The 13,256-nt window shown below is 35.4% G+C and overlaps 2 protein-coding genes across 2 annotated transcripts; one reads left to right on the plus strand and one right to left on the minus strand.

Annotated features, from left to right (window-relative positions):
- Window positions 1-881: 881 nt before the first annotated feature.
- Window positions 882-5,804, minus strand: LOC106715847 (CCHC-type zinc finger nucleic acid binding protein). Its single transcript, XM_014509204.2, has 3 exons — window positions 5,639-5,804; window positions 2,459-2,639; window positions 882-1,729 (listed from the first exon to the last, which is right to left on the minus strand). The coding sequence occupies exons 2-3, from the start codon at window positions 2,635-2,637 to the stop codon at window positions 1,474-1,476; spliced, it is 435 nt and encodes a 144-aa protein (XP_014364690.1). The 5' UTR covers window positions 2,638-2,639; window positions 5,639-5,804; the 3' UTR covers window positions 882-1,473.
- A 775-nt stretch (window positions 5,805-6,579) lies between these two features.
- LOC106715764 (peptidylprolyl isomerase domain and WD repeat-containing protein 1) lies at window positions 6,580-13,034 on the plus strand. Its single transcript, XM_045681471.1, has 11 exons — window positions 6,580-6,765; window positions 6,845-7,005; window positions 7,245-7,383; window positions 8,010-8,097; window positions 8,569-8,896; window positions 9,188-9,306; window positions 9,894-10,086; window positions 10,695-10,929; window positions 11,319-11,504; window positions 11,834-11,985; window positions 12,887-13,034. Exons 1-11 carry the CDS (start codon window positions 6,651-6,653, stop codon window positions 13,028-13,030), a joined length of 1,860 nt encoding a protein of 619 aa, XP_045537427.1. The 5' UTR covers window positions 6,580-6,650; the 3' UTR covers window positions 13,031-13,034.
- Window positions 13,035-13,256: the final 222 nt, after the last annotated feature.

A 13,256-nucleotide genomic window follows, 5' to 3' on the forward strand; every position in this document is an offset into this window, starting at 1 on the left:
ACACATAAAAAAAATGCAGTCGAATTGATAACCTCCTTCTTTTTGAAGTCGGCTAAAAAGTAGAGGTTTTCCAGATATACGCCAAAGGTAAATTAGTCCTCTAGGTTATAGGCGTTAGGGACTATCATAGATTCTAATAATTCTTTTAATGCATGCTCATCTTAATTATTTTATGGTACAAGTTGATGGTGTACCTAAATTTATTTGGTGCATGAGCTGCTTGACTATCGTAATTTGTGTTTTGTTATAAGACATATAAGGCGATGTCTTTTTTATTGTCCAAAGTTACTCAATAAACAAAAGCAAGAGTAATAAATTTAGTTTTTTTGAAGCAATCAGTATTTTTAATTTTACAAAATCACACGTCATTCAGGAAAGGAACAAAGAATTATTAAGGCATTTTTATTGTACTCGTCTTGCAATCAAGACATAAGAACTTACATATTAAAATTTAACAATAAGGAGACTTTAAATTCATTGCTATGAAGAATTACAACATGGTTTTATAAATTTATATTAAATTCTATGTACTGATGACGTGAAATTTTAATACATTGAGTTTTATATTCAAAAGCCTCATGAATAATTCAATCAACTTAACGATTTTCCTAAATTCCCTAATTATGAAATCTAATAATGTGATCCTTACATATAATGATACAAAATACATGGCTATAAGTATGGAATTGGTTATAGATCATATAATTTATGAAATGGAGAGGCTTCTCATACCAAGTCTTTTATCATACACATATGGAACTAAATAAAAATTCAGAAATGATTACGGAAATAATAATAAGGTATTGGATCAATTTCTTGGACCAATATATACATATATATAAATACAGTAAAGATTCAGGGCATTATGGAAAGTTTGTAAAATAAGGCAATATTGTTTATTATCTCCCATTGCAAGCTGTTTTACATTCAACATAGACACATTCAACAGGGATAACAAAATAAAAAATATTGTGATTGATGAAATTCTAATTAACCACTGAATTCTCGACAAGTTAGCAGGACTTCATAAACAAAGGAATAGATCGGAAAAAACAAAATGATGTTTGCGGTGACGGGCGAGGGATAGTCACGGTCTAGCATGCTACTGTAGAACAAGGGGTCGACTCCGCCGTGCAGGCCTCCACTCCACTCCTCATTGAAAACGCATGGTACGCCAGCATCATCCAATTTATCTCTCTTTTGTCAAATAAATCTGTACAAAATATATTAAATATATACTCTGTAATGCTAAAAACTGTAACTCTACCCTCATCAATAGTTCAATCACGATTATTAAATGATTTAAAAAACACAACTCGTTCACGTGCAAGAATAAACATCTAACGTATCGGCGGGCGACGTATGTACAAGTGGCTCTCTCAGTCTCGTCACGGGGCCGCGTGCGTGGTACAAGTGTGTGGGTGTCGGGATCCTTTGCTTAGAGTCCGAGTGCGGGTGCGGCGGAGCGGCGCGCTAGTTGCGCTCCGACTCGTCGCAGTCGCGCGAGATGTGGCCGGGCTTGCCGCACACGTAGCACGTCTTGGTGCCGTCGGGGCAATTACGTGAGATGTGCCCCGCCTTGTTGCACGTGTAGCACGTCTGGCCCGAGCTGTCGCGCCCGCCCTCGGGGCAGTTGCGCGCGATGTGCCCCGTCTTGTTGCAGTTGTAGCACGACGGTTCGTCGGGGCTTTGCGCGCACTCGCGCGCTATGTGCCCCGTACCGTTACATCTGCCGGCACAAACACAACAAAACTTAGATTGATGTAGGTACTAAAAACAAATTTTAGCAATAAAACAATGAATATAATATGAAATAAAATAGGCACAAAACACCAGGCTACAGTAATTGGGCCTGATAGGAAATAAGAAATAGTGGCAAACCCATTGGTTTATCAATATTAAAATAATGTCTGATGATCAATCAATGTTATTAACATAATAGTTAGAGCAATAGGTTGCAGATGTACGTGTGTAGGGTCAATCCGATTAGAACGGGTACTCGGGGCACGTGCGCGACTTATTAACACAGAGTGGGAGGCAATTGGGGCGTTAGGGCGGGACAAGTTTATGTGGTTGCTGGTAGGCATGTTATTAGGGGCGGATTTCATTCGGACTATAGAATGAAGGTCACATGTGATTAAAGTTTAAAGATGAATGCCATGTTGTGGGTGCCTTAGATTCAATTGGATAAATAGAAAGCTTATTAAATACTGTAGCCGCATTAAGATAGTAAGCGGGTATTTTGCTGATTTGCGATTTTGATATAGATTTGCGAAAAGTCACACACTTGATTGTATACGAACATGATTATGCCACATTACAATACATAATTTATATGAGATGACGACATTTATCAACATCGAAATTGCAGTGACCACAGACTAAGTAAATAGAGAGGACATAGTATGTATTTTGTGGCGTGTGTACGTGTGCGTGTTGCACTTCGTAGTGGTCGCACCTGTAGCAACGGTCGGCCTCCTCCTTGCAGTCGCGCGCGAAGTGGCCGGTGCGGTTGCACTTGAAGCACTTCTCGCGCTGTCGGTTGAAGCCGGTGTCGCGCGATGTGACACCGCCCTGCGTGCACTCGCGGGCGAAGTGCCCGGTCCTGTTGCACTTGTAGCACACGCTCGAACTCATTGCTGGAACAAGATTACAACATGATAAGGACTCGCTTCAATAATATTAAATAGTAAAAGATGTTTTTATAAAGAAAAAACTTAATTTTTTGTAATGTATGACAGTGCTTACGATCATCTTGCTATCCTAACAAAAACTACGTCACGATAAAATTTAATAGAATAATCACGTTTCTTAACTATCAGCAATAGGGAAACTGAAGCTATACAACTGTTCAAACACGTTACGAAATCACGTTTTCCATTAAGCAATGTTTAATTAATACCCAGAACTATAACCTTATTATAACTTACTAAAGTTAATCAATTAGTTAAAGTATATATTATGCGTATTTCTTATGTCATGAAACCTATCTCCAACTATCAAAACGTAAAAAGCATTACTGCAGCAAACATGCAGTTGACGTCTTGACCCTCGGTGGTGATAACGCACAGGAACAAGATCACGGCGAGTTATGATTGATTGTTACCAATTGGTTTGTGTACCAACAAACATTGGGACGAAATGGAGATATTTAAAGACGAAGATGCAAAACAATTGACAGTATTTGACATTGATATTTTTAATTCACTAAATTCGTTCAATCAACTGTATTGTAAAAATGTACATGTAATAAAATTAGTGATATAACAAGAACCTATGAAATGATCGAAACGTTTTTAACTACGATTTTAAAAGTAGCATCATAAAATAAAATTGCATACTAAAAAATCTTAACCTGTATTTACTATGGATTTTGATTTAAAAGTATAAGCACTTAATGTTAATCTTCTATATCTATCTATATATATAAAAGAAAGTCGTGTTAGTTACACTATTTATAACTCGAGAACGGTTGAATCGATTTGACTGAAAATTGGTAGGCAGGTAGCTTAGAACCAGGAAACGGACATAGGACAATTTTTTATTCCGCGCGGACGTAGTCGCGGGTAAAAGCTAGTTGAAAATAAAATAATTTGATTTAAGTCATTGTAATATTTTGATTAAATAAAAGGTAAAAGATAATGTTACTAAATCAAATTGTATCTATAACACCAATCTAAAGCACTAATTTTGATTAGTTCAGTAAATGAATGAATGAATAAATAAATTGAATGATTTACTTTCATAAAGATATGCAACTATAAAGCTGTAACCGACAAGAAGTTATGAATAAACATAGAATTGTTTTAGTGAAAGCAATATGCAAAGTGAAAATGGGCAAAAACTATGACTTTTTTACATCTTAGTTATTTAATTACCTATATTTTATGACAACTAGCTGGCATAACACTCATCAACATATATATTAGTGAGTGTAATCATTACTGTAGCCTTTCTGCCGAAATACAAAACATATCCTTCGATTCTCTTTGTTAAAGTTAAGACAACATAAAAGTGATTCAGCAGCAGAGACTACTGGTTAAGTTTTAATTAAATCTACATATATAAAGGAAAGTTGTGTTACACTATTTATAACTCAAGATCGGTCGAACTGATTTTGCTGAAAATTGATGGGGAGGTAGCTTAGAACAAGACGGACATAGGAACTTTTTTATCTTGAGTGCATTTTTTTTTATTACGCGCGGACGAAGTCGCGGGTAAAAGCTAGTACGTTATAAACTAACAAGGATCTGCCCCGGTGGCCATAAGTCAAACAAAATTATGACAGTTTTCTACTTTGACTGTCTTGTAATTTTTTCTCTTAAATCATTCTTATTTTTTTAAAGAACTAACTGTTATAGCAGCACATCTTGCATCGGACCAGATTGTTTGACTATAGAAACATCTTATACTGACTGACTTATGACTGACATTAACAAGTTTCATTCCTTCCTCATGCATAAAACAGGTTGAGTACCTCAATGAATCTTGAAACTCTTATCAATGTACAACCTTTATTATTTTGACCCATATATAATATCTTTAACTACTAAGCATGTTAAAGAATCACCTATATATAATTACAACTATTAATTAAACTTTATATCAATATAAAATTAGGTTATAGTACCAAATTAAATATTGAATGATAATAGTAACTTTGAAAGTGTAACAAGAGGGCTATGCTGTACATAGCACAATTGCTTTCTAAAACATAACCGCTCCATATTCTAGGTCAGTAGGTTGATTGTACTGAAAGTCTTGATACCAGTTTATATATTGATGCAGGTGTAATGAACTTTTGTCATATATAACCTTGTTGCAGTGTTTGTTGTCTCTGCACAGGTCTTGTCAAGGTCAGATAATAAAAATTATCACTATGGTGATATATATTTGATATTTTTATTTCTATTATAGATATGTTTTACAGTGAATTATGCAATCAATTGTAATTTCTTTTTGTCCATCTCAAATAATACATTTTACTTAATATAGAAAATTAAGTTTGAATGAAAATAAAAACAAGTAGTTTAACAGTTTAGCTGATCTATATTTGATTGATTTTAATTTCCTTTTTCTGGCTTAGTACTATAATATGTAAATAAACATTCACTTGTGATGTAAAGGTTATGTGGTGATTAAGTGAAATTCTCCATTACAACTAGTCATTTAGTAGCACATAAGACAATGATAAATTAAACTTTCCCACACGAAGTTCACGGTGCTGATGCGTCATTTGTACATAGCTATGTGCACAGAAAAGAAACGTTGACTTCACGCCACCACCGCCATCAAATCTTGATACTGAAGAATGTTAAAAAGATTCTCATCTTTTATTTTTCATTTTAAAAAGTTGTTTAATGCAGAAGCAACACGTTTCACAATAATTTGCCTTCTAAATGTGTGTCACAACGATTTAATACCACTGTCAAACTAACCATGTTCATTAAACACCCTTATACGAGATAAGAGTAAAATGAAAATTGGTTAATTTTCAATAAAACTGCGTTAAAACACTTCATGGCCAAACTTCGTATTGAAAACGTTGGTAAAGTAAATACGCGGTATAGTTTTCGAACCACGTGTAGAAGCACCGGTAGCGCGGTTTTTAGATATAGTTATGGAGACTTTCACTTACCAATTAGTTATGAAACTTCTTAAGCACTTAAAACACTATTACTAGGATCGTTACACGACCAACAATTGTATTTTAATTTCGAAAAAGCTATTAAATTACGACGCTAAGTTTGCAAGGAAGCCAGCCACCATCGCTACAAATTCGTAAAAGACATTTTAAGCATAGACAAAACAATAAAAAATAAAACTCTGGAACCGCTATTTGGATTGCCACCTTAAAAAATTATTTGTTCTAAACTAAGACAAATTAACTTTTTCCAAAACTAAATCTTGAAAGTTGTTCTTAAATTAATGTTCTGAAAGTATTATTGTTACATAATCAACGATTCAAATAATGTACCTAAAGTAAAAATAAATAAGAGTAAAATAATAACATAAATAAGAGTAAAAAGTTTAAATTGTTCCAGTGACCAAAAACTATCGTTAAGTTAGTTTGGTTCTGAATTTGCATAGACATCACATAATATTATATAGAGGTTAGTGTGAATTTGCCAACGTTAAAGCCGCAGCTTCGACGATTGCTCTGTTGCCCATATGCAATAGAGGCGTTAGAGTAGCGCGAGGTGGGATGACCGCCCAGAGCTCTGGACATAAAGAGGTACCGCAGGTGTCAAAGTCGGATATAAAGTCTTATCTTTGGAAGAATTCCCATGACATCAAAAAAAACAGGAACCTAAATAATCTCGCACAACGAGCCAGAAATGCTAGAAACCGCCCCGGCATTAAGTTTCTATTTCATTAGCATTGCGAATTTTGAAGTTTCAGTCATCTTATACACTTTGCATCTTATACAAGGTGACGCTGAAAGTCCGTCACAGAGTAGTTTGACATTTTAATGACAGTTGTGTCATGTCAACCGTGGACCTCTCTGCAACACAATAAACAATTTGTTTCTTGGTTTAATAAATTATCAGAAAAGGTTAGAATTCTGGTATTATACAAACATGGAAAATTAAAATTAGTACTAAAAATATAGATTTCGTATGTGCAGTTTTTAACTTTGTTTACTTGAGATGTCTACCGAAAAACGACCGCAAACTCCTGATAACTCTGAGGAAGTAGATGGCGAAGAATGGATTGGTCCAATGCCATCAGAAGCTGCTGAACCAAAACCGAAGAAACGAAAAGGTATCATGTTTATTTACAATTTATAATTTCAGATTTGTTCATTTGAATTTTGAGTAGGTAACTGATGAAATCTTTTCAGTTCTAGAATTTGAATCTTTGTATCTGGAAAATTTACCTTCGTCAGAAACGTATGAAAAGAGCTACATGCATAGGGATGTTGTCACACATGTTGTGGTCACCAAAACTGATTTTGTTATAACTGCCAGTCAAGATGGCCATCTCAAATTTTGGAAGAAACAGGCAAGTACATTTAAGATTTTAAATACTGTAAATGTCAATAAATAACTGCCTTGAAGTACCAGCAAGATGTATTTGTTAAGATTAAATTACCTTACAAAACTAATTTGTAAAAATGTTATCGAACAAAAATGGATAAATTACAGTTTGTCATTTCATTTTACAAAGTAATAACATTATTTTGTTATAATCTAGTAAAAAGGTGAAAAAGACCTAATGTTACACAAATAATTTAATTCCAGGAGGAAGGTATAGAATTTGTCAAACATTTTCGTTGTCACCTAGTGGCCATTAGCCATGTTGCTGTTAATAGCACTGGCACACTCCTCTGCACCACATCCACAGAGAAGACTGTCAAAGTATTTGACGTTGTGAACTTTGGTAAGATTAAAACCAACAGAGTATTATTCCTTAACTATTTTTTTATTGATTTCATTTATTTTCCTAAACCAAAATTAACTATTACAACATGATATTGTTCATTTTTGCATAGAGTATGAAGATATTATTTTTTACATAAAAGAGGGGAACTTGTACTTGACATAAAATATAGTATTACCTGGTGATGATCATATTTAAGAAATAAAAACAATACAAATCAGTACAGAAAAATTATTCTGAAAAAGTTTGTGGAATGTTTTGTGACCATGTTTTTACAGGATTTTTAAATATTTCTATTTGTTAAAAAATGGATAACTACACATTAAAGATCTTATCTTATATATAAAATTCTCGTGTCACGGGGTTCGAACTTGAACTCCTCCGAAACAGCTTGACCAATTCTCATGAAATTTTGTGAGCATATTCAGTAGGTCTGAGAATCGGCCAACATCTATTTTTCATAACCCCCCCCCATTTAGTTTTTTTTTAACTGCGCGCGGACGGAGTCGCGGGCGACAGCTAGTACACATATGTATTCTACATTACTTGTTTTTTTTTCTGGTAACATACTCTATTAGTATATTTTGTTCTCAGTTGATCATAATGTTATTATTTCTCAATTTCAGATATGATTAACATGATATCCATACAATTTGAGCCGTACTGCGCGGAATGGGTGCACTCAGCAGGTGATCCTATTTCTGCACTAGCTATGTAAGTACTTAGTATTTTAAAAGCCGGAGTCTCAATTGAACCTCAACAAGGATGTTGTAAACCTAAACCTAAATAATGAAGCTATACACATATTTAACAGTTTTAATTCTTTATGATAAAATTAAATTAAATTTACCAACTTATTTAATAAAATAAATAAATGTCATCAAACAGGTTATATAATTATTCAGTAAAGAATATTTGTACTTATAGTTAAAATAAAAGAGTCTTAGAAAGGTGTACTAGGATTACTTCTATTGGTGATCTCTATTTTTTTTATTATATCAAAAGGTGGCAAACGAGCAAATGGCCACCTGAATTCGCAGAAATAGCAAGGCGACCGTTGCCCATGGACATCCGCAAATGCAGATGTGTTGCCTACCTTTATCTCTACAGATCTCTATGGATAATAGGTTATGTTTTATGTTAAAAGATTTATGCATGTTTTCTTAAGTGAGTCTGTTATTCCAGATCGGAGAAATCAACAAATAAAATATATGTATTTGATGGTACACAAAGCTCGGGCACACCATTACACACATTTGAAACACTACATCAAAGTGTGGTGGTCACCATAGTGTACAACCCAGTATACGAAGTAGCAGTGTCTGTTGACAAGGCGGGTATCATAGAGTATTGGACCGGACCAAAACACGAGTTCCAATACCCGAAGAATGTAAAATTCCAATCGAAACTGGAAACGGATCTGTTTGATTTCGTTAAGAACAAAACATATCCAACTGCGCTGGCGTTTTCACCAGATGGTAAAAAGATGGCGTCTATAAGTTTGGATCGGAAGGTATTTCAAAGATTATAATTTATTAAGTTTTTTTATTAAAGCATATTTTTACATTTTCCGATTTATTTACTCGGCCTTAAATCTTAATAAATAGATGTACAGTTCACAATGGAATTGCTGTTGGTTTTCAAATACGATATAACAAGCAATATAAAAAACTCAAAAACTACTAGACAGATTAAAAAATATATATCCCCTATATAATAGATTTCTATGTTTCTTTTGCACTTGAGTAATATAGAAGTCCCATGTGAAGCCGGGACAGGTTGCTTGTATGTTGTGGTTATGTAGGTCCGCGTGTTCCACTTCCTGACGGGCAAGCTGCATAAGGTTTTGGACGAGAGCCTGCAGCGCTACCAGGACCTGCAGCACCAGGCGCACCAGTTACCCAACATGGAGTTTGGTCGCAGGTAAAACTATGTCAATATAACAGTTCCTCAGGATACAGCTTCTGTGTAAATTGTCTTATTTGACTAAAGATTACTGCAATTTTATGAAATTCTAACAGTTGCCCGCGTTTCATCCGTGTGGAATTACAAAAAAGCTAGTAATAAATATAGCCTATTTTACGGAGGAATTGTATAGCTTTCCAACAACTTTTTCAAATTGGTTCAGTAGTTTTATAGCCTACTAGCTTTTACCCGCGACTCCGTCCGCGCGGAATAAAAAAAATAGAAAACGGGGTAAAAATTATCCTATGTCCGTTTCCTGGTTCTAAGGTACCTGTCCAACAATTTTCAGTCAAACACAACTTTCTTTTATATATATAGATTTAATGCAAATAATCTCATCTTAGCTATTTATAATATTAGTATAAATAAATATAGGTACTTTATTTTATGCTCAACAATGTTTCACATTGCTTTTTTTTTAACGAAGGTTTTCACTGTGGAAACATAGAAAAATATATTGTTATTGTTTAAAAACAGTAATAATAATATGTTTTTGCACGTTTCAATAATGAAAACCAATTGTTATATTGTATAAAATTGTTTAGAATGGCAACAGAACGTGAATTAGAGAAGTCAGAGTCTGTGAACTTTTGCAACGTATTGTTTGACGCGAGCGGTCACTTCCTCTGCTATGCTACCATGTTGGGTGTCAAAATGGTCAATCTTGTCACCAACCGGTGTGTGGCCATGCTCGCTAAGCCGGAGAACTTGAGGCCTCTACATCTGGCGCTGTTTCAGGTAATATTTACTTAAATATTTTTTTTATTCCACAAAAATGTGTTTTCATTAAATATAATTTTATAATTTAACATTTTCAAATTTATTACTTTACTAGCTATCGCCTGCGATTCCGTCCGCGTGGAATTCAAAAAAAAAAAAAAACTTATGTAGCCCATATGTTCTTCAAGACTATGTTCTACATCTGTGACAAATTTCATCAAGATTTGTAAAGCCTTTCCTGAGATAACTTCAAACAAACATCCATCCATCTAAACATACACATTTATAATATTAGTAAGATTTATTTAACATCAGAAATTGTATTTCAATGCGAGGTTTAATAACCTTTAAAAAATTACGCACTCAATACCCAATAATATCAAATGTCTTCATCTTAGTTACACTATTTATAACTCAAGATCGGTCGAACTGATTTAGCTGAAAATTGATGGGGAGGTAGCTTAGAACTAAGAGACGGACATAGGAACTTTTTTATCATGTGTCTTTTTTATTGAGCGCGGACGGAGTCGCGGGTAAAAGCTAGTATATAACTGTTTTTTCTGTAGTAAAAATTACATATCACTCGAGAACATATTGATAACTTTGATGTCCTCAAACATTTACAGGGTCGTACAAATCAATCAAAAGTAGCAACAACGCTAGAAATGGAGGGTTCTGAAAACCCGAGCCTGATGATTGTGAAGACGGACCCAACATTGTTCTGTACCGCATACCGCAAGAACAGGTTCTATATGTTCTCCCGCCGGAGTCCAGATGATGTCAAGAGTCCGGATGCGGATCGCGACATCTTCAATGAGAAACCTTCCAAAGAAGATATTATATCCGCTACAGAAGGACAAGGTATAATTCACTACCTTTAACTGCGGACTAGATAATCTATTTGCTATTATTACTTGATAACTAGAAGATAAGAGAAGTTATAGTCCCCGTCCCTTCCAACAATTTCTTATAAAGAAAGTGTTTTGTATTAGATTGGACTTGACGTGGGAAATGTCCACTTTCTATACGTCCCCTCCTCTGTTCGTATCAAAAATGGCAGCAACCACTTCGCTTTCCATCCTTTTTCTTATAAAGAAAGGATGGGAAAGAAAGTTGATTTAATAAAGAAGAACACAGAGGAAGGGGAAATACTCTCTTCCGTACGTCTCCTCCGATTTCTCTTTAAACAAATGTACCGGGATCGTTCTAAATAGAAATCTTCATGTAATTCCTTGATGCTGTGATTGCAGGTGTGCAGCGTATCTATGAGCAGGCGATCCTGCACACCTCACTTGGTGACATCCATGTGAGGCTGTTTGGAGAAGTGGTGCGAGCTGCTGAGAACTTCTGTGGACTTGCACGCAGCGGCTACTACAATGGACACCTCTTCCATAGAGTCATACGAGGGTTCATGGTGCAGACTGGAGACCCTACAGGTATATTTTAACATGGATGGACCTCGCCTGGTGCAATAACACGACAGAAGACAGGCGTATTAACGTGTTTATGCATGCAGGAGGTTTGATTTTAGTCCTCTTTCCCTTCCCAACCTTTTTTTTAGTGGGGGATTTGATGATGGGACGGGTATCTTTCTGTGTGTCTCTTCCTCTGTCGATTAAACGTAGATTCGGTTGTTCAAAAAAGATGACCTCGAAAATTAAGTTGTTGTAAAAAAGTGTAAATTTGTCTAGAAATATACTAAAGGAGTGCTTTAGTAATCATTTGTGGACTCTGAGTGTATATAAATGAAGTTATCTGATTATAGGTACGGGTACTGGAGGTGAGAGTATCTGGGGAGGGGAGTTTGCGGACGAGTTCAAGCCTCACCTGAAGCACGACCGGCCATACACTGTGAGCATGGCCAATGCAGGACCCAACACCAACGGCAGCCAGTTCTTCATCACTCTTGCACCCACGGTCAGCACACACACATGATACTATACCGCTACTAATTTTATATTTAGCAAACCAAGCTCCTATATTTTGTGTCTTATTTAACTATTACTAGCTGTCGCTCGCGACTCCGTCCGCACGCAGTTAAAAAAAAAAAAAAGAAAAATAGGTGTTGGCCGATTATCAGACCTACTTAATATGCTCACAAAATTTCATGAGAATCGGTCAAGCCGTTTCGGAGTAGTACGGGAACGAAAACTGTGACACGAGAATTTTATATATTAGAAGATATGCCATATATATCACTTGCCCGGCCTTGTCCGGTGAAATACCACGACCACACAGAAGACAGGCGTCAAGTGGAAGTAATTCCAAGTACAGTCTGATGAGTGTGGTGCCGGAGGACTAATTTTAGTCTTCTTTCCTTTCCCATCCCTTTTCTTATAAGGATAGGAAGGGGAGGTGGATTTGATGGAGGAGATGCATAGCAAGGTTAAATATTCTCTTTTTGTGCGTCTCCTTCTTCATTAATTGGAGGTAGACAACGCATCTGCAATTGCGAATGTCTATGGGTAGCGGTCGCTTGCTCGTTTGCCACCTTGTAATATAAAAAAGCAAGAAAATTTGTAAAAGCAAGAGATAGAAGATCTCCATGACAACATGGGAAGAATAGATCAGTTAACACATTTTTACCTTATTCGAAGTATAGTTCATTTCAAATATCTTTGAGGCTCAAGGTCTTCAGCTCGCTGCGCAGTACTCTTGGTCCGCATCCGGGTACACTCCTCTAAACCTAAAATAGTAATCTGCAGTCGCTCAGACGATGTTAAGATATTTGAAAATTACTGTAACTCTGATGTACTTTATATTTATACATTCCTACAAATCTTATTAAATTACTAAATATATATTTGATAAATTACAGCCGTGGTTAGACAACAAGCATACGATATTTGGTCGTGTAGTGCGCGGTATGGAGGTGGTGCAGAACATTGGTAACCTCAAGACCAACCCCAAGACAGACAAACCTTACGATGACGTTAGGATCGTTTCAGTCACCGTCAAGTGAAAATACCAAGTTTTAAGAAAAAATTGTACATATATCATTAAATTTTTACTGATTGTAAGATGTTTCATTTTTTTATAGCAAAATGTGACGAGGAAGCGGTTATAATTTTTGTGCATTTCTTATATTTTTTACATACATAAAATACTCTATGTACTATTTTTAAAACATTTGATCCTTTCCTATACGCTTGAAGTACGTAAAGGTGAATAAAAATTTAATAGAAAAA

Source organism: Papilio machaon, chromosome 16, assembly GCF_912999745.1.
Source record: "Papilio machaon chromosome 16, ilPapMach1.1, whole genome shotgun sequence".
Taxonomy (NCBI): domain Eukaryota; kingdom Metazoa; phylum Arthropoda; class Insecta; order Lepidoptera; family Papilionidae; genus Papilio; species Papilio machaon.

Bases quoted from the DNA above. Each gene is read 5' to 3' on its own strand.
- LOC106715764 (XM_045681471.1), top strand. From the start codon at position 6,651: ATGTCTACCGAAAAACGACCGCAAACTCCTGATAACTCTGAGGAAGTA. The intron at 7,384-8,009 runs GTAAGATTAAAA...TCTCAATTTCAG, and splicing joins ATTTGACGTTGTGAACTTTG to ATATGATTAACATGATATCC. The intron at 8,098-8,568 runs GTAAGTACTTAG...CTGTTATTCCAG, and splicing joins CCTATTTCTGCACTAGCTAT to ATCGGAGAAATCAACAAATA.
- LOC106715847 (XM_014509204.2), bottom strand. From the start codon at position 2,637: ATGAGTTCGAGCGTGTGCTACAAGTGCAACAGGACCGGGCACTTCGCC. The intron at 1,730-2,458 runs GTGCGACCACTA...TTGTGCCGGCAG, and splicing joins GAGGCCGACCGTTGCTACAG to ATGTAACGGTACGGGGCACA.